Source organism: Carettochelys insculpta, chromosome 3 (assembly GCF_033958435.1).
Source record: "Carettochelys insculpta isolate YL-2023 chromosome 3, ASM3395843v1, whole genome shotgun sequence".
Classification (NCBI taxonomy): Eukaryota; Metazoa; Chordata; order Testudines; family Carettochelyidae; genus Carettochelys; species Carettochelys insculpta.
The window spans coordinates 21,742,901-21,769,084 of NC_134139.1; the positions used below are offsets into that span (position 1 = coordinate 21,742,901).

Consider the following 26,184-nt stretch of genomic DNA (forward strand, 5'->3'; position numbering starts at 1 on the left):
AAATGCTGTTCAATGCACAATGTAAACATATTAAAAGTTGCTTTTGTTAAACTTTTTAGTTATATTAATCTTAAATATTACTTGCAACAATACTTTTCTCATTTTTTAAGATCTATCATTTGTAATTTAACTGTGTCCCTTTAAGGATATCAGATACACAAATACCTGACAGCTTGTAAAACTAGTAAGCATGTTAAAGTTGAACTTGAAAAAGTTTAATAAACTGAACTAAGATGACTAACTTAAAACTTTTAGCTCTTGAATATTCATTACATTTATGATTACGTCGTATATTCACTGTTCATTTACGTACAGAATTTCGGGAGTTTGAGTACATTGCCTTCTTGTTGGTAACAGAAACATCTGAATTTGTGTAGAAGAATTCCAAAATGGAAAACTTAGTTTTAAAAAAATTCCCCTTATGGCTGGAGCATTGTCCTCAGTTTATAAGTACATATTTGTAAATGCAATTTAAAAATAGTTTAATTTGAAAATGGAAAATGTCAATTTGGAAGCTTTAAGATTTAAACCTTGCTCTGCTTGAGTTACACACATATTTATGTCTTAGAATGGGAAGGGACCTTGGGAGGTCATGTAGTTCAGTCCCCTGTCCTCTTGGCAGGACCAAGCACCATCGCAGACATCTATTTGCTCCAATCCCTAAATGGTATCCTCAAGGATTGAGCTCACAACCCCAGGTTTAGCAGGCTAATGCTCAAACCACTGAGCTATCCTTCCCCCACAGGTTTCAGGGCTGTGCATCATGAGTGTTTGTGTTTGTTTCACAGTTTATTTTTATTCCTACTGTTAGCTAATTATATTTATTTCTCTTTTTTTTTTTAAACCAGGATATTTCTGCCCAAGAAAGCAATATATTAGGGGCGTTCTGTGATATGAATGTAAGTCACATATGTTTCAAAAACTTGTAGACTTTAAGACCAAAGTTATTATGATCATCTGGTCTGATGTCCTGCACATCACAAGCCACAAAACCTCACCTACCCACTCCTATAATAAATCAGAATTTCTGAAATCCTCAAATCTTGATTAAAAGGTGTCAAATTACAGAGAATCCACAATTTACTCTATTTCAAAAAATCAAGGGATTAGTGCTCCACCTGGGAACAAAGATGAAAGCCCTCCATCTGCTCTGCCTATGTGACCAGGGGAAAAATTTCTTCCCAGCTCCTAATATGGTGATACCTTGAGTATGTGGGTGTGACTTGTTAACCAGGCATTTGGGAGTGAATTCTCTGTAGTAACTCAAAGCCCTCTCCATCCAGTGGCCGAGTCAGACTGATGGAGATATTTGCTAATAGTAGTCTTGGATGGGGTTGGATGCTATTGTAGGCAATCTCATCATACCATCCCTTGACAAATTTATGGAAGTTCAGTCTTGAAAAAAGTTGTTTTTCCCCTGCACTTTCCCTCTGGAAGATTGTTCTAGAATTTCACTCCTCTGATTAGAAACCTTCATCTAATTTCAGGCCTAAACTAATTGATGGCTAGTTTATATATATTTCTTCTTGTCCCAACATTGTTTCTTAAATTAAATAACTCCTCCCCTTCTCTGATGTTTATCCCACTGATATGTTTAGACAGAGCATTATGAGATACAACTTAAGTGTTTTCTGTGAGTGTTAAGCATGACTGTTTTTTATTTTATAGTATATGATACATTAATTTTGCTCACTTGAACTCTTATCTTGTATGTATTTAAGTGTTTTTTAAGTAGTCCATTTGTTTTTAAATAACACTGTTATTTTCTTCTTCCTTTTCTTTAGGATGTAGAAGTACCATTGCACTTGCTTCGTTACGTTTGTCTATTTTGTGGAAAAAATGGCCTTTCCCTCATGAAGGATTGTTTTGAATATGGAAATCCCGATACATTGCCATTTGTTATAGCTCATGCATTTATTACAGTAGTATCTAATGTAAGTATTGTCCTGATTTGGTTACACTTTTAAACCAAATGCAACAAATATAAAGTGGGAGAGACTGTAAGTCTGGGAGAAGTTGAAGAAGAGGGCTCTGGAGCCAGAAAAAAGATGCAATTTTCTCTTGACAGAGAGAATGATGTCTAGGGATTGCCCTTTCCAGTGGGGCAACATCAGCTATTGGGTGCAGGGGTCATTAGCAGAGGTTGGGCCCTTTCCACTTCTGGAAATACCAGTGATACAACACTGAAAGAGCAAGCAGCTCGTGAGTTCTCCACATTCCCATTGCAGTGAGACGCAGGCTTTGGGACTCAGCACCTGGCTCTGGCCACACAGCTTTAGAGTCCCTCCCTGAGCAGCATTGTCTAGCTGCAGGGATTTGGGCTCTGAACGCAGGGCTTCAGGCTCCAGCCCTCTGCAAACTCCTCCAACTGCCCCATTCAGCTGCATCACTCCTTGCCCCTGCTGCCTCCCCATAGCTCCTAATTTATTCAGCCCAGGAAAGCATGGGGACAGGATATTGGGCTGGATGGATCGTTGGCCTGAACCAGTATGGCTGTTCCTATAGCGTTGTTTTTTGACTAATTCTCTTATGAATAGATTAGTTTTCAAGGCAGTAAAATCCAAGCTGTTCATGAGGTAATAGTGGGTGATATGTCTTTTGTGACTCCTAAGTTATGTTTGGTCTGTGCTTTCCACCCAGAGGAATGTGAACCAGACACTTCAAAAATTCCCAAAGGGAGACATTTTTAATTGTCTGCACTTGAAAACAAAAATTAGTGATGTCTTTCATTTTTTTAAACAAAAATTAAATCACCATCGTGAATTAACTGTAATATGTGGAGGCAAACTCCTTTATTTCAAATGTACAGGTTTCAGCTCTAGTAGCTGTGTTACTTCACTCCCTGTTCTCTTGTTCTCCATAAGTGAGGACTAGAAGTGTATCCTGTCTACCAGCAGTTGCAGAGAAGTGTGTTGACTTTTAGTTTCTCCTGTGGAAGTGTGAAATTTTGACTAGAGAAGGCAATGATTACTGTGCTAGTCTTGAAGTTGTTGTGAAGAACTACTTAATCATCATAAAATAAGGATGAAGAAATAGTAAAAAGTGGTCTGATTGCTACTTCTAAGTTGCTCTTTTTAATGTATAAAACTTTTGAAGTTATGTTTAAAAAAAACAAAACAAAACCCTGGTGTGATCAAGGCATGTTGCCTTTTAGCAGGCAGCTGACTATAATGCAGAACAAAATGGAAAAATATGTGAGTCTACATTAGAAGTTTGTGGTGAATGTTTATTAATTAGCAGGCAAAGATAAGAAAATCATTTGAAGAAAGATATGAAATACTTATGAATTTATGTGGTCTTTGATGCAGGCAAATTATTCTCAGTCTTATGAATGTATGCTAGTTGGTAAAGGAGAAGGCTTTGAGTTGGCCTACTAGGTTCTGTGCCTAGGGTGAATTGTGCTGCACATATGCAGATAGACTATCCAAGAGAGTTGCTACCCAGCTATTCTTCACTGGACCTGGATGGTTCAAGGAGGCATGCTGAGGCCGTTGAATCTGAAACAAGTACTGTAAGTTTGAAATACTCCCTGTGCAGAAATTTGGGAGTGATCCGAAGACATGTTGTAAAACGTTGCTGCTGACTGGTGGAGATTTTATTTTGAGGAAGTATAATCTGAAAAAGAAGGGCCACTAAGATCGTACGGTTTCACAGGAATGTAACTTGTGAGTATGTACACAGCATGTGGGCATGTTGTTGCATTTTTTTTTGGTAATCCATTGTTTCATCATCTGTGAACAGATATCTGGAGTAGGGCATTTGATTTAGAAGTCCTCTTTAATCTTTTATCTAAAATGCTGCAATTTATGGTCCTGTGCACAGTGTTGTACCATTGAGTTGGCAATGCCTGTACCAGGAAGCTGCTGCCAGACCAAGTGATGTGGTCCAGCATGGTAGAAGAGAGAGAGGCCAGTGAGCTGAAATACATCTCATGTTACTGTTGTGCATTACCTCAAGGAGAAGTGCTATAAAGCTAGAGCTCCTGTTTGCCTCATTGCTTAGATGCTGAATTTCTACTTTCAGAAAAGCCATATACGAGGTTGTTTTCTTTCTGAAAAATGCACTGGGATTGCAAGGGGTCTCTGGGAATTGATATTGTGGGAAGGAGTGTACAGACAGGTAGATCAGCATGGTATGTCTGAAGATATGTCAGTATCGGAAATGATGATGCTTTACCTATTACTTTCAATACAGATATGTATATGCTCATGGATGTGGCTGTGGTGCTGAGGCAGAGGATTTAAGGGCTGAGTGAGGATCATGAGTAGGTTGGCCTCTTTTTTACTTCACAACGGTTGGTCGCCTCTCAAATGGTAGACTAAACAATTGTTGGATAGTGAGGGGCAGTGTGAATGCAACTCATTTGCTGTGGGGCATTTCAGAGTTCATTATTTGTAAGATGTTCTCTGTATGTTTTTGGGCATCACAGTCCTTGGAAGAGGCAGTATGAGATAGCTGCACTTGTTTTTCTCAGAATGCACTGACACGAACAAGGTTAACATGGTAAATATGACTGTGCAAACATCATGGCAGAAAAACAGCTCTGTCATGTTACATTTAACTGCTTAAGATAGTTATACCTCTTAAGTGATGACAAATTCACAGTTGCAGTTGTAATGTGGATGAACCCAAAGTATCAAAAAAATCTCACTGGAAGCTACACAAGTTAACAAAAAGCCAGCATTTTTCTTTGACTGCTTCTGCACGTGTATTCTGATCAGGGGTGGATGTGTGCGCATGGAAGTGGGAAGGTTTTTCTCCTAGCAGCATCTACTGGGTTGGCTGGGGCACCCCTTGGAGTGGGGCCATTACGGTGCCTCATATATAACCCTGTCAACTCTCCTACATCCCAGTTCCATCTTAAACCCAGTGATGGCATTCAGAACCTCTTGCTCCTGCCCCAGCAAGCACCACTGGTAGTAGCATATCTGTTTAGGCAGTACAGTTCGTTAATTAAAGTTAGTCATATTAATTTCCTTAGTGTTAGGTGTACCCCTTCCTCCTCCTTTCCCTTCATCACCACATGCCTCAGTCCCTGGGGTTCAAACCTTGCCTTGCCTGTAGCAAGCTTATGCTGAAGAGTGATCTCTGCTCTGAGTGACTAAAGGCACCAAAAAGAGAAGTACTGCATCTGTAAAAGTTTGTCCATGGACACTTAAAGATTGTGAGTAGAGACTCAGAATCTTACTTATGGTGGGACCTCTTTGCCTCCAATCTGACGTGTGGTCGGTGGATCCTCCATACAGCATCTCTTCCTTGGTGTTTTTTCCAGGTTGGCCTGTTCACCATACACCTCAACAGGAAGTGCCAGCAGTTTGGCTCTTCCAAAACCACATTCTGGACTCCTGTGACAATGCATTCCTCATTCCTTTGCATCTGTTCCACTTGTTCGTAGAGTACTCTTCAATATCAAGACTGAGCGAGCTCAGGTCATATTGATAACGCAAGCCTGGCCCCATTAGCGTGGGTGCCCGTACCTTTTAGACATGTCAATAGAGACCCAATCACCCGATTGCTCTTTGCAGACCTTCTGACACAAGATCATGTCATCTCCAAAACACCTGAACTTCAAGTTGTTGCACCTCATGGCCACGACTAAACCCCATGGCACTTACCTTCTCAAAGTTCATCAAGATTTTCTTGGTAGCAGGAAACCTTCTGTGATTGTCACCTACCTTGTGAAGTGGAAGAGATTTTCAGTCTGGTTAATGCAGTACTGTTCATCTCTAGTGCCAGCCTCCCTACTACTTATTCTGGACTTCCCTCTCCACCTGAAGAACCAAGGGCTTTCGATATTGTCAGTAAGGTTCACATAGTTGCCATATCAGCCTTTAATCTGGGGGCTGGGACAATTGGTATTTGTTAATTGCATGGTTGGTCAGTTCTTGAAAGCATTAAACAGACTATTTCCTCAGTCTGTCAGTCCATCCCAGGATGGAACCTTGACCTACCTCAGTGGTGGGCAACTTAGGCTAGTGAGTAGACCACATGAGTGGCCATCCTTCATCTCAGTGGGCTGCAAAAGTATCTTAAGCAAGACAATCTTTCAGGATGAAATTTGCAAACTCCATTTTTCATGCCTAGAATTTATGGGGTCTGCCCATTGAACTGTAGTAGCATTTTGGTTGGTGGCAGAGGGAGCGCACAGCTCTTGCAGTCAATGTTCTGTTCAATTGGCATGCACCTTCATGTGGAAAAAACGACATGGCAAAAGCCAAGGGAATCTGGCAATGCTGAGGGCAATGTCTTTCAGGGCACACACAGAACCTCAGTGGACTGCAGTGCAGGCAGGTTGCCCGCTGAGCTAGACCTTTCTTGACTGATGAGACCACCATTTGAACTTAAGCAACATGCTCCCTGCTTGTCTATATATGTGGCTTTCCTAGTGGCCATAACCTTGTCTAGGGCTACGTCTACACGTGAAGCCAACATCGAAATAGGCTATTTCGATGAGTAATGTCTACACGTTCTCCAGGGCTGGCAACGTCGATGTTCAACTTCGACGTTGCGCGGCACCACATCGAAATAGGCGCTGCGAGGGAACGTCTACACGCCAAAGTAGCACACATCGAAATAAGGGTGCCAGGCACAGCTGCAGACAGGGTCACAGGGCGGACTCAACAGCAAGCCACTCCCTTAAAGGGCCCCTCCCAGACACACTTGCACTAAACAACACAAGATACACAGAGCCTACAACTGGTTGCAGACCCTGTGCCTGCAGCATGGATCCCCAGCCTCCGCAGCAGCAGCCAGAAGCCCTGGGCTAAGGGCTGCTGCCCACGGTGACCATAGAGCCCCGCAGGGGCTGGAGAGAGAGCATCTCTCAACCCCTCAGCTGATGGCCGCCATGGCGGACCCCACTATTTCGAAGTTGCGGGACGCGCAACGACTACACGGTCCCTACTTCGACGTTGAACGTCGAAGTAGGGCGCTATTCCTATCCCCTCATGGGGTTAGCGACTTCGGCGTCTCGCCGCCTAACGTCGAAGTTAACTTCGAAATAGCACCCGGCGCGTGTAGCCATGACGGGCGCTATTTCGAAGTTAGTGCCGCTACTTCGAAGTAGCGTGCACGTGTAGACGCGGCTTAGGAGTGTTTAAGAGCTTAGAGTCCTGATATCATAGTCCCCTCTACATCAAGTTCTATAAGGACAAGGTGCGGCTATGACCTTGCCCTGCTTTCTTCCCAAAATTTGTGTTACAGTTTGAGGACATTCCAGTGGTTGGGAACAAGCACTCCACTCTCTGGATGTTCTCAGGGTTTTGGCTTTTTACACTGAGAGAACTAGATGGTTCAGGAAGTCAGTCCAGTTATATGTAGCAATTGCAGATAGAGGGAAGGGTCAGTCTGTATCATCTCAATGTGTCTCCTGTTACACAGTGTCCTACATTTGCAAAGTGCTACAACTTTGTAGGAGTCCCCACACCTGAACTTACAGCACACACCACTAGGACACAGGCTTCACCCACAGCAGTCCTGGCACAGGTCACAGCTCAGAAAATCTGCAGAGCGGTGACATGGTCATGTAGCCACATGTTCACTGCACAATATGCAATTACCCTGGCGGCTAGGGACAATGTGATCATCAGCAGGGGAGTGCTCCAATCAGTGTAACGTTCTGACCCCACCTTCTAAACTTAGTTTTGAGTCACCTGATTGGAATATACATGAGCAAAGACTTGAAGAAGAAAAAGTGGTTACTCACTTTCTTGTGACTGTTGTTCCTGGACATGTCGTGTTCATGTCCATTCCAGTACCTATCCTCCTACCCCTGTTAGAGCTGCCAGCATGAAGGAACTGGAGAATGCATGGGTTGGCAGAGCTATGTATTAGACTGCATAATGGCACCACTCCAGTGGTTGTCCAGGCTTATCTGATGGATGCTGCTAGAGGCAGAATCTTCAGGCTTTTATGCTTTCATGAGCTGCACATCCACCTGACTGGAATGGACACAAGCGCTGCATCTCAGAGAGCAACAGTTACGAGAAGGTGAGTAACCATTTTATCCCAAAGCCTAATTTTTTTGACAAAGGTTTGCATTTCTCAGCTTCATCACTGGCTTTCACATGTTTTTGTCCTTTATAAACATATATAATTAAAGTTTATTTATGTTTGTATTTGCTTCTAGATCAGGATATGGTTACACATCCCTGCTGTAATGCAGCACATTATACCTTTTAGGACCTATGTTATCAGGTAAGCTTTAATATAAAAAAGTTTCACTATTTGACAAAGCACATTTAAAAATCTAAATTGTACCAGAACGCAAAGTTTCTTAAAGTTCAAGCCATTTCTATGTCTTGCCCACATGGTCAGGGTCTAATTGATCACCATATGTGGGACTGGGAATTTTTTTCTCTCCCTTTGGCTTGTTTGCTGGTGGGCTGATATTGAAAATAGGCAGAGGTACCTTTTTATTGCCTGGGTAGGGTAGTGAATGAGCTTTACATTACCAGCCGATGTCTGATTTCCAGTGTTCTGTATGTGGTGATCTGTCCGCAGTTGTTTAAGACTGAGGAATTATTTCATGCTTTGATCTTGCCTGATTTTCCTGGTAGCAAGACAAGAACTTTATTGTCCTGATTACCATTAAAATAATGTATCTTTTTGCTAGTTTGGAAATGTTAAAGAGCCTTAAAATGTGTTGACATTGAGGCCTCTCTACATGATTAGAGCAGTATAAAGGCCTTAGTATAAATGAGCTTTAAGTCATAAAAGCTTTTAACGCAGGCTTGTCCAATCTGCATGTATTGATCCAAATTTAGAATGTTGACAAATATTTAAATTTTTAACACTTTTCTGTGGTGCTGACCATACTGATTAGAATTCAAATTTTTGAACCTGTTCAAAGGCAGTAGTTAAATTCTGTTTTTTTTGTCAATACTGTTGTTAGTATAAATTACAAGGAGTGCTGTGGCAGTTTAAAGACTAATGCATTTATCTGGCATAAGTTTAGTGCGATGGAACACAGAGCAGTAGTCTACTACCACCTCACCCTGATAGGATTTAGTAAGTTATGGGTCATGAATTTATGTTTATTGCCTGTGTTCGGTCCATGACATTCACTAAAAAATACCCATGACTAAATCATAGCCTTAAACATGGATGGTTATCTTAAAGATGCCAGTATTGTATGTCTTAACCTTACTGATGGAAGAGGTTATAAGCATGATTGTCTTGATGTGGCTAGGTCACACAGTTTTTTTAGTGTGTAGACTGAACCATCAAACTGTTGCTGCTTTGCTTTCTACACTGTCAGGAGATGGTGGACTAGTTTAAAGTGGTGAGTTCTCTTGAAATACACTGCTGCTGCTGCAGAAACCTGATCATATGATCCTAGTAGATTTTGTGCCAAAAAAATTAAAAATTCTGCAAAAGTGCATATTTTATTTGTCAGAATAATAAAATATAATCATACCAATTTAAATTGTTAGTAATTTATTTAAATTAAATTTCAGTTACAAAAAGGCACAGTAACTAACGTCTCCTTAATGTGTGAAAATTAAGTTACAGTAAAGTAACTAATACTCTGTATTTTAATTACAGTTCTGACTGGCTTGTATTTGACATGCTTGACTGATTGTCCTAACGTTTTATTGACTTAGCTGTGGTCTACAGTAGGAGATTAAGTCAAATTTAGGGGTCTAAGTTTGATTTTTATAAACTCTCCATCTGCACTCCAGCACTCAACAGGTTGATTTTGAGGGACTCTAAGGTTGACTTTTGTAATGCTACCTCCCCCCACCCCAAAGTATCTCGAGAGGTCCTCTTTGCAAAGTCGAACTATACAAGTGGAGACTGCAGCGTTATTAAGGTCAATTTTATTAGCCTTTAAACTATGCCATAATGCCACTTGAAGTGTCCTTTCAGGTCATCACTCTACCCTCACTGTTCTCCACGTTTATTTATAGAAGCTAACTCAGCTATTCTCAAACTGTGGATTGGGACTTTAAAGTGGGTTGGGACCCCATTTTCATGGGGTTGTCAGGGCTGTTGTTAGACTTGTTGGGGCCCAGGCTTCAGCTTCAACCCTAGGCAAAAGGGCTCAGGTTCCAGACCCCATGTCCAGGGTTGAAACCTTGGGGGCTTCAGCTCTGTCCCTCTTTGCATTCCTACACGAGTGATGGGGGTCTAGTTTGGATTTGATCCCCTCCTGCCTGGGGCTTTGGTAGGCTCAGGTTTGAGTCCCCCACTGCTGGGGTTTTATAGTTCTACTTGTTGTCACAAAGGGGTTGTGGTGTAATGAAGTTTAAGGACACATGACCCAAATATCAGAGAGGTAGCCGTGTTAGTCTGTATCTTCGAGAACAAGAAGTCCTGTGGCACCTTATAGACTAAGAGATATTTTGGAGCATAAGTTTTTGTGAGCAAAGACCCCCTTCATCAGGTGATCTGCATCAGATGCATCTGATGAAGCGGGTCTTTGCCCACGAAAGCTTACGCTCCAAAATATCTGTTAGTTTATATGGTGCCACAGGACTTCTTAGCCGCATCTACACGTGCACGCTACTTCGAAGTAGCGGCGCCAACTTTGAAATAGCGCCTGTCACGGCTACACGTGTTGGGCGCTATTTCGAAGTTAACTTCGACGTTAGGCAGCGAGATGTCGAAGTCGCTAACCCCATGAGGGGATGGGAGTAGCGCCCTACTTCGACGTTCAACGTCGAAGTAGGGAATGTGTAGACTATCCGCGTCCCGCAACATTGAAGTAGCGGGGTCCTCCATGTCGGCCATCAGCTGAGGGGTTGAGAGACACTCTCTCTGCAGCCTCTGCGGGGCTCTATGGTCACCATGTGCAGCAGCCCTTAGCCCAGGGCTTCTGGCTGCTGCTGCGGAGGCTGGGGATCCATGCTGCATGTACAGGGTCTGCAACTAGTTGTTGGCTCTGTGGATCTTGTGTTGTTTAGTGCAAGTGTGTCTGGGAGGGGCCCTTTAAGGGAGTGGCTTGCTGTTGAGTCCGCCCTGTGACCCTGTCTGCAGCTGTTCCTGGCACCCTTATTTTGATGTGTGCTACTTTGGCATGTAGACGTTCCCTTGTAGCGCCTATTTCGATGTGGTGCTGCCCAACGTCGACGCTGAATGTCGACGTTTCCAGCCCTGGAGGACGTGTAGACTGTCGCTAAATCAAAATAAGCTATTTCAATGTAGCGTGCACGTGTAGACGTAGCCCTTATGACCCAAATACATATATACAGCTCTGTTTCTTCCTTCTCACTTTGCATTTTGTTTGATCAATTAACACACAGATTGCCCATGAAAATAAGTATTTTTAGGATTAATAATATTATAAAGACTGCTAGAAGTACAAATTTGAAATACTCGTGATGGACCATTATTTCACATATGTTTTATTAGGAATCCTGTCATATATTTCTTTTTTTTTTTTTGTATAATTTATTTTAGGTATTTATGTAAACTGTCAGACCAAGAGCTGAGACAGAGTGCTGCCCGGAACATGGCTGATTTAATGTGGAGTACAGTTAAAGAACCATTGGATACAGCCTTGTGTTTTGATAAAGAAAGTCTTGATCTTGCGTTTAAGTACTTTATGTCTCCAACTCTAACAATGAGGTTGGCTGGCCTGAGTCAAATAACAGTAAGTTTTTTTTTTTTTTTTAAACGTAAAATTATATTTAGGAAAGAACATTTTATTTCCCTTTGTTTACAAATTGTAGTTCTTTTCATGAAACTTCAGAAAAGGACAGCGGAATCATCTTAAAAAGCAGTCACAGTAAAATAATCATAAACAGCCATTAAAATGGGGGTTGTAATTTGTCTTTTGTCATACTCATCTGATTTTTCTGTGCTTCATATAAATTGTCTTCAGAGAGGTGATTGAAGTATGGCTCCATATTTTTACAATATATTGAACAGGAACCCTCTCCCCAAGACATTTACTATACAAAATAGAACATGGTGTTGTATAGCCATCAAATAGTTGGGTCCTTATATTTGAACTTGTAGCTTAATAAAGGACTTAAAGCTGTTTTTTAAAAAAAGATTCTTATTTTGGTGTTCTCTGTAAGTGGTTTCTCTGTTTACTGTAGAATCTTACATTGACAATTGGTCATTATAGCATGTTTTCTCAGAGTGAGAGCATTCATGTATCATTAGCATCATTTAGATTTTGACTGAAACAGATATATTTATCAACAGAAAGCATTCAAAAACCAACTGAGGAAGAGGTTATGAAAGAAGCTTTGGATTTTGGACACTTAGAATGTAAAATAGTAATAAAACAACTTACAGTTTTAATGGCTGTATATTTGAATAGGTATTTTTGATATTTTATAAAAATTCAGATAAAATATTTGAAAGTGGTAATTTTTTATATAATTGCAAAACTGATCTCTAACATGCAGATAATCCCTTCGGATGAACTGCCTTAGAACTTTTGAGATCTATGATTGCAGCGTTTAAAGCATGTGATATTTTAAATCCATATTCATTTCAGTTGTAAAAATAATACTTTGTTAAAACTGATTTGAAGTACAGTACATTTTTTATAAAATATTTGTGTCGTGGTCTGGGTGGTTTTAGTGTGTCTCCTATTTGCAGTGTAGTTTTTACTAGGAGAAAATAAAACTCCTTGCAACAATAAAATACTAAGCATAGCTGCCAGTCTTTTGAACTCACATTGTTGCTGTGCTAATTTCTTCATTTTTCATCAGTTCTGATCCCCAGCTCAGTTTTTCATGTTTCATTCAGTTTTGGTAGTTTTGTAATTCCTACAGCAATAAAGATTCCATTGCAAAGTAATGATGGGTTCTAATAAGTTGTCAAGCAATATTTTTCTCTCTTTGCCTACCTGTAAACTTCAATTATCATTGGAAGAAATGTGTTTTTGTTGGTTTGAATGAAAGGTAAAATTGATATTTACCAACATTTTACTAATCTATCTAATCTTTCATAGACATAACTAGAGAGATGAATTAAGTGGCATAAAACTTGGCAGTATGCCAAAATAATGAATCAATAACAAAAGCTGGAATTCTAAATCTAGAATTAAGCCAGGTAATTAATGTTCAGATTATCTTCATGTGCTGTTAGGTCTAGTTGGCTTTGGCAGTCTGTGTCCTGTTCTCCAGAGAGTTCAAAACAAAACAACCCCCAACCTATTTTCAATAAAAGCATTTTTTAAATACTGCATTAATGGCGATACGTTACATATCTTATTTACCATCATGTTTTGTAAATATGTAGTGTGATAGGATGGTGGAGATAGGGAGAGGGTTTGACAGGGGCTATTTTATGATACTATAGTATTTACCTTTTGAATAATTTAAAAAATTTATGTAAGAATTGCAGAATCCCTTTTTGAGCGTCACCCAATTTGATACTTGTGATTAATCTCTGGCCACCGTCTTGAGTCTTGTAACCACATTTGGTCTCATGCTTGACCATGCACATTTTGGCCAGATGATGCGTATGGGGCCAAACAAAACTAAAATCATGTCAAATAAATAAATAAATAAATAAATAAAGTTCTTTGCACACTGATCCCTCTGGTATTCCACTATGGATTTCATATGCCCACCATTCAGCTGGATCTGGAGAATCTGAATGTCATGTCCACTGGTCTGTATGTGCAGCCTCGTTTACCTCACGGCTCCATCCAAGCAGGCAATGAGTGAGATGGATCAGCTGCCTCTCTAGTTTGCTGTCACCGTTTCATACTTTGAATTAAAACCTTCAGGATCCATAGCTTTGTCCTAGAAGAGAAGAGTTTGGTCTAGTTTTGTAAATGGTTTTAACAGTTTTTATAGTCTAGAGTTAGTGTTTTATACATCTGTTATTGTTTCATTTAGTCTCCTGATGGGGATCACCTTTCTTTCCTCTCTTGGATCCATTGCAGGTACTGGACTGTGACCAGGAGTCCAGGCTTCAAATTCTACCCTGCCTGACCAGGATTGTTCTCAGTTAGTGACAATCACAGATCTGCCTGTAGTACCTTGGGGAATCAGACATTAGGGCAAGGTGCAATTTGTAAGCAGTATTCAAGAAGGGAATGAATTTCATCTGTGCAAATACCCCCTGGAGGTGGCCATGAAGACCCAATCAAACATAGGCCAGGGAACCTTCTGCACCTTGTCCTGATTCAGCAGTGAGTTCCTTTACTGCTGTGAATCTGACTCTGGTGCAGGAGAATCTTCCTCCACAAACTCACCATTGGGATTTTATTAGGATTCAGGATGCATACTCCCAAGTATTAAACTAAGTCTGCTTCTAAATCCACTTTAGAGAAGTTGTATTTGTTATGTCTTCACTACCCACCAGATTGACGGGCAGCAGTTGATCCAGTGGTGATTGATTTATCCCCAAACCAAGCAGCACTTAGCTGTCAGATACTTTCCTGAACTTTGAAGGGTGAGGGGCTTACGTCTGCAGGGCAGCATAGATCAAAACACTGAACAGAGCCATCAAGGTAGGCATTGTGGGATGCCAGTTCTGTTGACAAAACAAAACACCAATGTTTATTCTGACTTTGTCCACAGTAAAGCTAAGAGGACAGAAAAAAAGCTTCTTCTTCGAGTGTCCCCGTGGGTGCTCCACAATAGGTGTCGGGCTCGCCCGGTGCCGCAGATCGGATCTTCCAAGCAGTTTCTGCCGGCGCGCGCATGCGCCGGCGCGCGCCGCTCCCTTGCACGCTCCTGGCCATGTGCACGATCCGGTCCCCGCCATTTCCTCTTAACCGCCGTCGGCTGCAGATGGAATCCGAACTAGGCTAAGGCCAAGTTAGCGTATTCAATGGTTTTAACTGTTTTTTCTTTAAAGTTTTCAAGTTCTTAGGCTACTGCAAGTTAGCCGGTTGTTATTTTTCAAAAAAAAAACCAAACAAACAAACAGCAAGCGGGACAGCTTTCAGTCCAGTCCCAGTAACAAGCGCCGGAGGCCAGGAGCATAGGGCCATCAGCCCTCCTGCTGCGGCAGGCCATCAGAAGGGGAAAACAGCACAGAGAAGGTGCTAAGTACCTGTTTAACAACTGAAAGACTCACCAACAATGTCCTCTTCAGGATTTAAGAAATGTGAGTCCTGCCGAGAGGCAATGCCAGCGTCTGATGGGCACAGTCTATGCATAAGGTGCCTTGGGGAGTCCCATGTTACACAGAAATGCTCCTTCTGTGCAAAGCTAACAGCCAGAGCAAGGAGGGACAGGGAGATGCGGCTTAAAATGCTGCTCTTCGACAAGGCCCTCCAGCCAGACGTGCCGGAGCGGCCGCAGCAGGAGGGACCCTCCGGGGCCCATAAAAGGAAAGCTGCCTCCCTCACCCCATCAGCGCAAAAATGGAGGAAAGCCTCCCCAGCCCGATCCCTGCCGGTAGCAACAGCGAGCGGGACGGGACGAGCGAGCAGCCCCCAGCCGCAGCAACAGCTGATTGGCGGCGGCACGGAGAGCCACGTGGAAGCAGCTCAGCCTCTGATAATCAAGCAGCCGCCCCGCACCGCAGGCAGGGCGGCGGCTAAACAAGCGCCGGTACCGGCGGCACCGCAAGCAGCGGCACCGACCCCCGGGGAACCGGCGGTGCAGAGCGCGCAGGCACGCAGCCTGAAGGCACCGGAGGACACTGTACGTGCGGCACCGCCCTCGAGCGTGCCGAGCACGGCGCGGACGGGGCAGAGATCCCCTACACGCCAAGGGGCGGAGTTACCCCCTCAAGGGAGGGGGAAGGCTGCACACAAGACGAGGCGTCGCAGCCCGTCTCCAGACAGGGCTGTGGAGTTGCTTTCTCACAGCCCTCCGCTTATGTTGCAGACTCCAACCAGAAGGCAGGGGTCCCCCCTAGCCTACCCGGAGCCCCCTTCTCCATTTTTGCAACCAGCCTCACCCTGTCTGGGACCACCTTCACCCTTCCTGGGGTTTGAACCGCTGGAATACTATTCAAAATCGCTCTCTCCAGTGTCCCAGATCTCTCGACGATCTCGCTCCCCTAGACGCAGAGGGTATGCACCAAGGGAGTGGTCTAGGTCACCTTCCCAAGAACAGTGCCTATACTGCCATGGTCGCCCCTACCATGTGGGGCATAGACACCATCGGCAATCTACTAGGGAAAGATCCCCACAGACGATCTCGTATCCCCGAGGGCAATTGCGACCGGGGACAGAGACTCCAGCATCTCAGGGGGGACTGGTTATGGAACCCCCGAGATTTTCCCTCGCAAACCTCTAGTGAGAGGGTGTACCATCACCAACAGGAACCGGAAGGGTCCAGAGAGGCGTACCCCAGCGGTTCCTCGCTCTCCTCCCCGGACGAGGCTACGGCCCCGGGGGACGTCCATCCCCCGGACGATCTCAAACAGTTTCAAGAGCTTTTTAAGAGGGTGGCCTTCACGCAAGGCATCCAGACAGCAGAGGTACAAGAAAAACACCATAAGCTCCTCAAAAATCTGAGACCTCTGGCCTCCTCCAAAGTAGCAATACCGCTTGATGAAGCAATCTTGGAGTCCGCCACTATAATATGGCAGACCCCTGCAACTATTCCGCCTGTCCACAAGAGAGCGGATAAGAAATACTTTGTGCCGGCGAAGGGCATGGAGTTCCTGTTCAGCCACCCACAGCCAAATTCCTTGGTGGTGGAGTCGTCGCAACAAAGATCAAAGACATCCCAATTCAGGACAGGGGGAACAGACAAAGATGCCAAGAAGCTAGAGCTGTTCGGCAGAAAGGTCTACTCCTCCTCCACTCTAATGTTGCGAATGGCAAATTACGCAGCGCATTTAGCGAACCATAATTTCGACAACTATACTAGGTTAACCTCCCTCATGGACTCGCTTCCAGAGGACAAGAAGCCGGTGCTCAAGGCCATCGTGCAAGAAGGCTACGCGGCCTCGAGGACGGGAGTTCAGATCGCCCTGGACGTTGCGGACGCAGCAGCATGTTCCACAGCTACGGCAGTGGTGATGCGAAGGGAGTCCTGGCTCCAGACTTCGGGTATACCGAGGGATCTGCAGGCAAAGATAGTTGACCTTCCCTTCGACTCGCAGAAGCTGTTTGCTGAATCAACCGACTCGGTCCTTCATTCCAGTAAAGATTCAAGAGCCACACTTAGGACCCTGGGGATTTACACCCCTCCATACAGAAAGAAAAAGTACTACCCTCAGCAAAGACAGTACCAGTACCAGCAACAGCGTCCCCAGTATCACAGGGGTTACGAGCAAGGGCGACATCAACAGCACCAGCAGTACAGAACTCCCAGGCGACGTTCACAACAGAGCCGTGCATCCTCGGGGCAGGGCCAAAGGCCACAAGTTTGACACACAGATCCAGGGCTCCACCATCACTACCATCGCACAAGGTCATCCGAAGCGGCTATTGCACCATCGCCTCCGACCATTCTACGACCAGTGGCAAAGGATCACCACAGACAAATGGGTGCTGGAGATCATAGCCACGGGGTACGCCATCCCCTTCCAGTTGCTCCCACCGCCACGACCTCCACCCAGGCCCCACCTCCAGGAGGCCTCCCATGTAGCGAGGCTCAAGCAGGAGGTAGACCATCTCATGCTCATAGGGGCAGTGGAAAGAGTGCCGGAGCAACTGCAAGGAAAAGGGTTCTACTCGAGGTACTTCCTCACGGAGAAAAAGACAGGAGGCTGGAAGCCCATGTTAGATCTTTGCGGCCTCAACCGGTACCTGCGCAAGCAACGCTTTTGGATGATCACAATCGCCTCCATCCTTACAGCACTGGACGATGGAGACTGGTTCGCAGCCCTCGATTTACAAGATGCGTACTTCCACATAACTATCCATCCGGCTCACCGGCGATTCCTCCGGTTCATGGTAGGCAACAAACACTTCCAATACAAGGTCCTACCGTTTGGACTCTCCTCGGCCCCCAGAGTCTTCACCAAGCCCTTGGCAGTGGTGTCAGCCTACCTGCACAGACAGGGGGTATTTATATTCCCGTATCTGGACGACTGCCTGCTCAAAGGGGCCTCGAAGGGGGAGGTACTACGCATGATACGCATCACAGCAAACACGTTCTCTTCACTCGGCCTGGTTATCAATCTGGCAAAATCAAAAATAGACCCCACACAGGACATAGAGTTCATAGGGGCTTGCATAAACTCTGTTACAGCGAGAGTATATCTACCAGGGGCTCGCTTTCGGGCCATCGGCTCCCTCGTGCAGGTCATCACCTTCAGCCCTACGGTGCTGGTCTTGACGTGCTTACAGCTGCTGGGCCACATGGCAGCGGCGACGTTCGTAGTGCAGAACGCCAGGTTACACATGCGCAGCATGCAGCACTGGCTGGCGAGCGTATACAAACCGGCAGTACACACCGTTCACAGGGTGGTGTCGCCCACAGCGGAGGTGCGCAAATCCCTGCAATGGTGGGTAAACCCCAGGAACTTGCTAACAGGGGTACCCTTCCACCAGCCACAAATATCGGTTTTTCTCACTACAGATGCCTCCCTCATAGGGTGGGGAGCGCACATGGGCGAAGAGGTGACTCAAGGACTGTGGTCATCCACGGAGCAGTCACTACACATAAATATACCGGAGCTCAGAGCAGTGTTCAACGCCTGCAGACACTTTCGAGACCATATACAAGGCAAAGTCGTCGGGATCAGTACAGACAATACCTCCACCATGTTTTATATAAACAGGCAAGGAGGAGCTCGATCCCGTGCCTTATGCGCGGAAGCAGTCCGCTTATGGAACTGGTGCATCGCCAACAATATAATCTTGAAAGCCTCATACTTACCAGGTGCGCACAATGTGAAGGCAGACCAGCTGAGCAGGCGTTTTGCACTCACACACGAGTGGCAGATCCGTCCCGATCTGCTACGGCCGATTTTCCACGCATGGGGTTTTCCCCAGATAGACCTGTTTGCCACTCAGCACAACAAGAAGTGCCCACGATTCTGCTCCAGGGCAGGACTGGGATGGGGGTCCCTGGGGGACGCGTTCGCGATCCCGTGGAGGGGCCCCCTGCTTTATGCTTTTCCTCCCACAGTGCTGATCCACAAAGTCTTGCAGAAAGCGAGGAGGGAAGGGGCCCGGATGATCCTGATAGTCCCTACGTGGGATCGACAACAATGGTTCCCCCTACTCCTGCGCATGTCGGACCGTCCACCGATGCCTCTTCCTGTGGCGCCAGATCTGCTCACGCAAGCCCAGGGGTCCATAGTGCACCCGCACCCCCAAAGCCTGCGACTGCAAGCATGGTTAATCCATGGCTCAGCTCCCTAGAGAGCACATGCACAGAGGAAGTGCAGCAAGTCCTAGAAAGTAGCAGGAGGACTTCCACCAGGAAGACCTACAAGCAGAAATGGACTCGCTTCACGGCCTGGTGTTCTACCAAACAGCTGGCCCCCCTTTCGGTGCCTATACCTACAATACTAGAGTATTTACTGGACCTCAAGAGAGGAGGACTCTCGCTTTCCTCGTTGAAGGTCCACCTTGCCGCCATTTCGGCGTTCAGACACGAGGAGGAAGGGCACACGGTGTTCGCCCATCCTATGGTTACCAGGTTCCTCAAAGGGTTGGTAAACCTATACCCCCCTCGGAAACCGATTCCACCTTCGTGGAACTTGGACCTGGTGCTTACTGCGCTAATGGGACCACCGTTCGAGCCCTTGGCCACGGTCCCCCTCCGCCTCCTTACAATAAAGACGACCTTTCTTCTTGCAATTACGTCAGCTCGCAGGGTGAGCGAGCTTGCGGCAGTGATGGCAACGCCACCCTGCACTGTTTTTTCCAAGGAGGCGGTAACCATACGGCTGCATCCAGCCTTTGTTCCCAAAGTTTCTTCTGAGTTTCACATTAACGAACCTATTGTTCTACCCTCGTTTTATCCAAAGCCTCATAACTCCAACGAAGAGGTGCGCCTACACCTCCTGGACATGAGGAGGGCGCTAGCCTTCTACGTAGACAGGACCAAGTCCTTCCGGAAAACGGATAGACTCCTAGTCTCCCTCGCTCCCAAATTGAAAGGAGAAGGTCTCTCCTCGCAGAGAATCTCAAAGCACATTGTATCCTGCACAAAAATGTGCTACAAGCTGAAAAAGACTCCTTTATTGGCCACTCCCAGGGCTCATTCCACTAGGGCGGTGGCGGCATCAACAGCCTTTTTCAAGGGCGTTGCGTTAAAAGACATTTGCAGAGCGGCAACCTGGTCATCCTACGACACCTTCGCCAAACATTACGCCCTTCACAGGGTATTCCAAGAGGATACCCGTCTCTCTACAGCGGTCCTCTCGGGGACAAGCTGCACATAATCCGATTACCCACCTCCTATCTTGGGTTACTGCTGGGTAGTCACCTATTGTGGAGCACCCACGGGGACACTCGAAGAAGAAAGACAGGTTACTCACCGTAGTAACGGTGATTCTTCGAGATGTGTCCCCGTGGGTGCTCCACTACCCGCCCATCCTCCCCGCTTCGGATCTCTGTTAGTGTTTTGCAGGGGCATCCGAGGCAGTTTGTCAAGGAACTGGCGGGGACCGGATCGCGCACATTGCGAGGAGCGCGCAAGGGAGCGGCGCACGCCGGCGCATGCACGGTCCGGCAGAAACTGCTTGGAAGATCCGATCTGCGGCGCCGGGCGAGCCCGACACCTATTGTGTAGCACCCACGGGGACACATCTCGAAGAACCACCGTTACTGCGGTGAGTAACCTGTCTTTCTTATAAGGGAAGCTTTCTGTTGCTAAAACTGGGTTATTTCCCAACCAAAGTTGCATTGCATTGTGAATATTCTTGTTTTTTGGTGATAAAACTTGGTATTTTAGAAGGACCCTTAGTTGTTGTCATATGTGCCTGTGATTGGTATAATCCCCAAATCATCATTCCATGAACCTCAAGGAGAGCAACTTGAACCACAGATTGTTGGAGATGCTTCAAAATATCTGTTAGTCTATAAGGTGCCACAGAACTTCTCGTTGTTTTAACGTGAATACCCATGCAGCACAAGGCACTTGGATGTTTTGAGAGTCCAGAATGCACAATAGCCTGCAGTTGCAAGCAGTCCAGAAGGCATGTGAGTCCTCTCTTCCATTCATCCATGCTCATCATGTTCTTATGTCAGACAAAATTACAGCTATGTTCTGCATCAACAATCAGTGAAGAGTGAGATCTGTCTCCCTGTCTGCAGAAACAGTCAGATTCCAGAACTGATGTGTCACCAGTCGCATCGCCATGTTGGCAATGGACCTTTGCGTGAAACAAAATGTGCTAGCAGACTCCCTGAGCAGGAGCCTCATAACTTGGTATTTTGCAATATTTTCAGCTCTTAAGCAAACAGGAGCCCTAGGTTGCCACCCCAGAATGACGCACTGCTTTTTCCTTAGTTGCCCCAGTTCAGCTATGCCTTCCTTCTGCTACAGGTCTTTTCATGCATTCTGCATGGAATCTGGCAGGACACAACATGGGTCATCCTGATCATCCCCTACTGTTCCAGACAGTTCTAGTTTTCCAATCTCCCGTGTACGTCATCTCAACCACCAATCTTCCTCCCAACATTTCCTGAGCCCTGACCCAATGGAACGGCAAGATCAAGTGTCGGGATCTGCATACACTCCATGTCAGGCATCAGTATTTGCCTGATTATCATCCTTAGAACGTTCATAGTTCATGGCTGTGTGAAACATCTTTTCTAACCATAGAAAGGACTCTACTAGAAGATGTTTCCTAGGCACTTGGAAGCGCTTTTCTCTTTGGGCACATCATCTTGGACTGTCTGCTCATTTAGAAGACATCAGACTTTCTTCAACTTTTGGCAAGTCCACTTGATAACAGTCCATGCATACCATCCACCCTCTGATAACTATTTGGTCTGCATTTGTGTTTACCCATGGATTTTGGAAATGCTTAACTAGAAGCCTCCCATCCATGGAGAAACCTTTTTGCCAGTTAGATCTTCTTCTCTCAGTAATCCCAAAGCTCCCTGTGATTGGCTGTGACTCACCCCATCCTCCTGATGGCTATCCTCGGGATTAGCTCTGCATGCCACTGTGTAATCTTCTGGTGGTGCCCCAGTTCTGTCACTCCTGCTCTTGGACCCGTGTCACTCCAAGGACAGTGGAGTCCTCTTGAGGTCACAGCCTACCTGCTGTGCTGCACTCTGCTCCTCCCTTTCGAGGGAACCTGCAGTCTGTTACCCAGCCACTCTTTTTCACTGACAGCTGGCCACTTCGTCAGCAGCAAAGGCAGAACCTGGGTCCTGGCCCATGGACCTTGTAGCTGACAGCCTCATGCATCCCTTCCAACCTCTTAGTACTTTCTCTGGAACATTCTCTCATGGCTCCAGCACCTTCTTTGCCCATTCCTCAGGGCCTCAACCTGCAAATCCCTGCAGGCCTACACGAGCTGACTTAGCTCCCCATGGCCTCTGCTAGAAGCACTGTTCTTTTTGGAATGCTTGGTGCCTTCAGTCTGAAAGGTGCCAGTCCTCCTCCCATCTCAAGCTCCAGGGAGTTACTGATGCCGAACTTCTTATATGGGCATACCCAGCTGTGATCGGCTATTCTTATGAACCCTTCTGTGTTTGGTTGCCTTTTGCTCTGTCTCCCTAGGGGTCTGTTAACTCCTGGGAATCCTGTGTGGGGAAGGCACCCACTGAAACTATAGCTTCTTGTGTCATGTCTCTACTTTTTATGATGTTTGCCTTCTTTGTAGCCATCACCTCAGCTAGAAAGGTTTGATGCTTTTGGAGCACTGATGGCAAATCCTCCTTAAGATATAGTCATTAGAGAAAGTTTCTTTCAGTCTGTGCACCAAATTCACTTTTAAATTTAGTTTCAGACTTTCACCATAACCAATTCATTCACTTATATTTGTTCTTCCCAAAACTCCACATGTTCAGGCCCTCAGTGTTTGGTGGGTCTTGGCCTTCATCCACAAAGTATAAAACCAATCAAGATATTCCAATAGCAGACAGAATTGTGAGGGCACACCATCTCCAAGTAGATCCCTGGCTGTATTCTATATATCAACTTTTGATTCTCCTCCTACCCCATATGCTCCTGGGATAAGAGCTCATTCCACCACAGCACAAGCACTAACTATGGCATCACTTCAGGAGATACTCTTCCTTGACATCAGTTAAATAGCTGTGGGGGGCTCTGTGTGAGTTATTTGAGCCTGGTGCAGGACTCCTGTTTATGCTTCCTTTGAGATGGCACACTTCTATGCAGCTCTGCTGTCTATACTCTTACACTCTCTTTCTACTGATGTACTGCTTGTCAGTCATCCACTGTGCAATACAATAGGACCATTGCTCAAAGAAGAAAAGGTTACTGACCTGTAACTGGAGATTCTTCAAGATATGTGTTCTCTATCTGCATTCCACCATCTTTCCTCCTTCCCTGTTGCTTTGATCTTTTCTGATTTGCAGAAGAACAGGAACTGGAGAGGCAGTTGGTTTTGTCCTGCTGTTAGTTCTCTTGTTTGGAGGCAGGTGAGTGAATCAGGGTGCATATGCAAAGCAAAAGACACCACTTTTGAATTGTCCAGCTCTAGGCACACGATGCATATGTGTACCCATAGTTTAAAACACACATCTCAGAGAACCCCTCCCTCTCAGTAACCTTCTTTAATTTTTGTATGCCCTTATTCTTTTTTTTTTTTTTTTTGCTTTTGATTATGTGCATATATCTTCTTTGTGTGACCTTATGAAAAATGGTTTTCAAAATACAAATGGCTGAACTATATATGTATATGTGTGTATATAATTGGTCTTAGTATAAAATTGTATGAACCTTTAAGGATTTATAACTTGTTCAATCCTGGGAATTTCAAGAGATCATTACAGAAGCAAAATTACACAGTATTTTTAGTTTAAGGCAAACGGTGGACCTTCATTTGTAAAAACAAGTTTTGTTTATTTTAGTAATTTTGTGAAACATCTTAAAACCTCTTTTAATGCACCAGTTTAGACTTTTGATATAAATAAGCTTCACCAACTCCAAAACTGCATTTGTCAGTTGTGTATTTCATGCAGGTCGGACATTGTCACTCATTTGGTGGAAAATCTCCTGTCACCTTTTTTTAAAACTTTTCTCTATTTTTTTCATCATATTAGGATCATTTTAGCAACACAATGCTGCTCTTCATTAGTACAGTAACCTCTAGTTTCTTGGCAAATTGTAGTTGGAATAATCTTAATGAATTGCCTAGTTCAAAGAGAAATTATTGTGATTCTCTGCAGCTGCACTGGAGTCGAGATCTGAACTGCAAAGTTATAGAAGTTTAGACTGTGCTCTTTATTTCAGGATGTTTCCATCTCCCTTGCAAACAAAGAACTCTAAGTATTGAGTGGGAAATGAATTTAAGCATGAGTCAGTTCTTCTTTGTTTACATAACTCTCATTTTCAGAGGAACCTTGGATACTATTCTCTAGTTTTTCATAGTCCTTTCTGTCAGTGTATGTAGTTCAACACTGTTAGATCATAAAATCTGGTTTCTTGGAGTGCCTTACTTCCCATATTCTCTTAAATTTAATTTCTAATCCAGCACAGTTGCACTCCATTTTCTGTATTTCACCCAGTCGTTTGAAAAGAAGATATATAGCTCGAAAAGATTTTTTTTCTTAATTTTTTAACTTTATTCATATTGTAGAGAGAATTTATGAAAGAATCAGTTTCCCTTCTACTCTTTCAAAGTCTACAGTTTTAGCAAACTTAGAGACAGGTAATGAATAAAGTTTTGATGAGGTTTCAAAAATTAATTTTCTGCCTAACCTTATTGTCCACAGATAGTGTGGAAGTTTGGTCCTTGAGCATATGTCTACACAGCAGTTAAAACTACTGGGTGGCCCTGTGTCAGTTCAGATGTGCAGTGTGGCTGTAAAATTGCAGTTTGTTTGTGGAGCACAAACTCTTATACCTTTCCCCCCACTCCTGCCCTTGAGTCCCAGGGCTTGTGCTCTAGTCCAAACCTGAATGGCTAAGTAGCAGTTTTACAGCCCAAGTTCTGTGAGCGCTGATCAGGTGACAATGATTGGCTATAAATGTATAGTGGCTGGATGTAAATTGATATCCAGGAGTCCAAAATTGAATTCCATATGTTAAAATCTTCAAGATTAAACAACATTATGCCAGATGCCACTTTCAGGACATACCTAGCTGCCATGAGGTACTTCTCTTGGGGAAAAAAATGTGTTTATTTTTCTTGTTTGGGAAGTAAAAATCCTTAACCATTGACTAGTTAACTGAGCTAAGCAGTGAAGTCTTTTCCATTTTCTTGCCTACTTGGAAGCATCTTAATCTCTCTTCTACCCCTCTTGACCAGCAAGAAACCCACTTGTTCTCAAATACTTATGATATCTAGAAGTCGGTCAGTCACTCCAAATTACTGTTTGGAAGTTTTAAGAAGTATGAGATAAAGCTTGTTTGTGTTTCTGAAATTATCTTGTCTATAGCATTAAGAAAACAAATGGCTCAAAAATCGCTATGAACTATAGACTCTTTTTTGATATACAGTTTGCAACAACTTCCCATTTTTACTTCCTTTTTTACTGTTACCTAGAACTTTTAGTAAAATTTTATGTTGAAATTATGGTAAGGATGATAGAACTAGGAAGTCTGCCCTTTCAGTATCTGAGTCAGTTTGATTAAGATTCCTTTCTGCCAGTAACTCCTATGGGAAACTTGGATCTCTGTGACTATAGATTAATTATTGGTAGACCCAAAAGCAATTCACTGCCACTTTAGCCTTTCATCTACTTTATACTGTACTTTGAGATAGTAAAGAGTCAGATTTTTCAGATGTGTCAGTCATTCCTCATGCTATTTCTTTCAGTTTAAAGTTTTAGGGTAGTAGGACCAAGTTTAATGAGAAAAAGTGATGTGTTTTCTTGGGGGTGGGGGAGAGAGTCTCTTGCATTTTTCTATATATCTTGCTGTTTTTCCATTCCTACATTTGTCTAATTATGGAAGATTAAACAAGCAGAGTGGTTACATTATTTCTGAGTTACAGTATGCTAACCATTTAGCAAATATTTAAATTTGGGGGAAATTGTATTGTAATTCAAGTAAGTCAGATTTTTCACAAAGTCGTAATTGTCTTAGTGTAGTGTTCCCTGTTAGCTGAGCACTTGGATGGCTGGCCAGGATAGGTTCAGGTGCTGCCCAGCTGGTTAGCAAAGCACCTACAGCTGTATAACGTCTGTTATAAGCATATGTCTGTTGGTGGTGCACATATGCACGTTCCTTGGTGCACATAACATTTATTCTTCCTATG

General features: G+C 44.3%; 1 protein-coding gene across 4 annotated transcripts in view; it reads left to right on the plus strand.

Annotated features, from left to right (window-relative positions):
• Window positions 1-26,184, plus strand: part of USP34 (ubiquitin specific peptidase 34) — a 344,835-nt gene that overhangs the window by 74,841 nt on the left and 243,810 nt on the right. For all 4 annotated transcript variants that reach the window (XM_074989455.1, XM_074989457.1, XM_074989456.1 and 1 more), the window contains exons 4-7: window positions 849-899; window positions 1,785-1,934; window positions 8,129-8,196; window positions 11,404-11,596. In XM_074989455.1, the coding sequence (XP_074845556.1) occupies window positions 849-899; window positions 1,785-1,934; window positions 8,129-8,196; window positions 11,404-11,596 (462 nt within the window). The remainder of the gene's footprint in view (window positions 1-848; window positions 900-1,784; window positions 1,935-8,128; window positions 8,197-11,403; window positions 11,597-26,184) is intronic.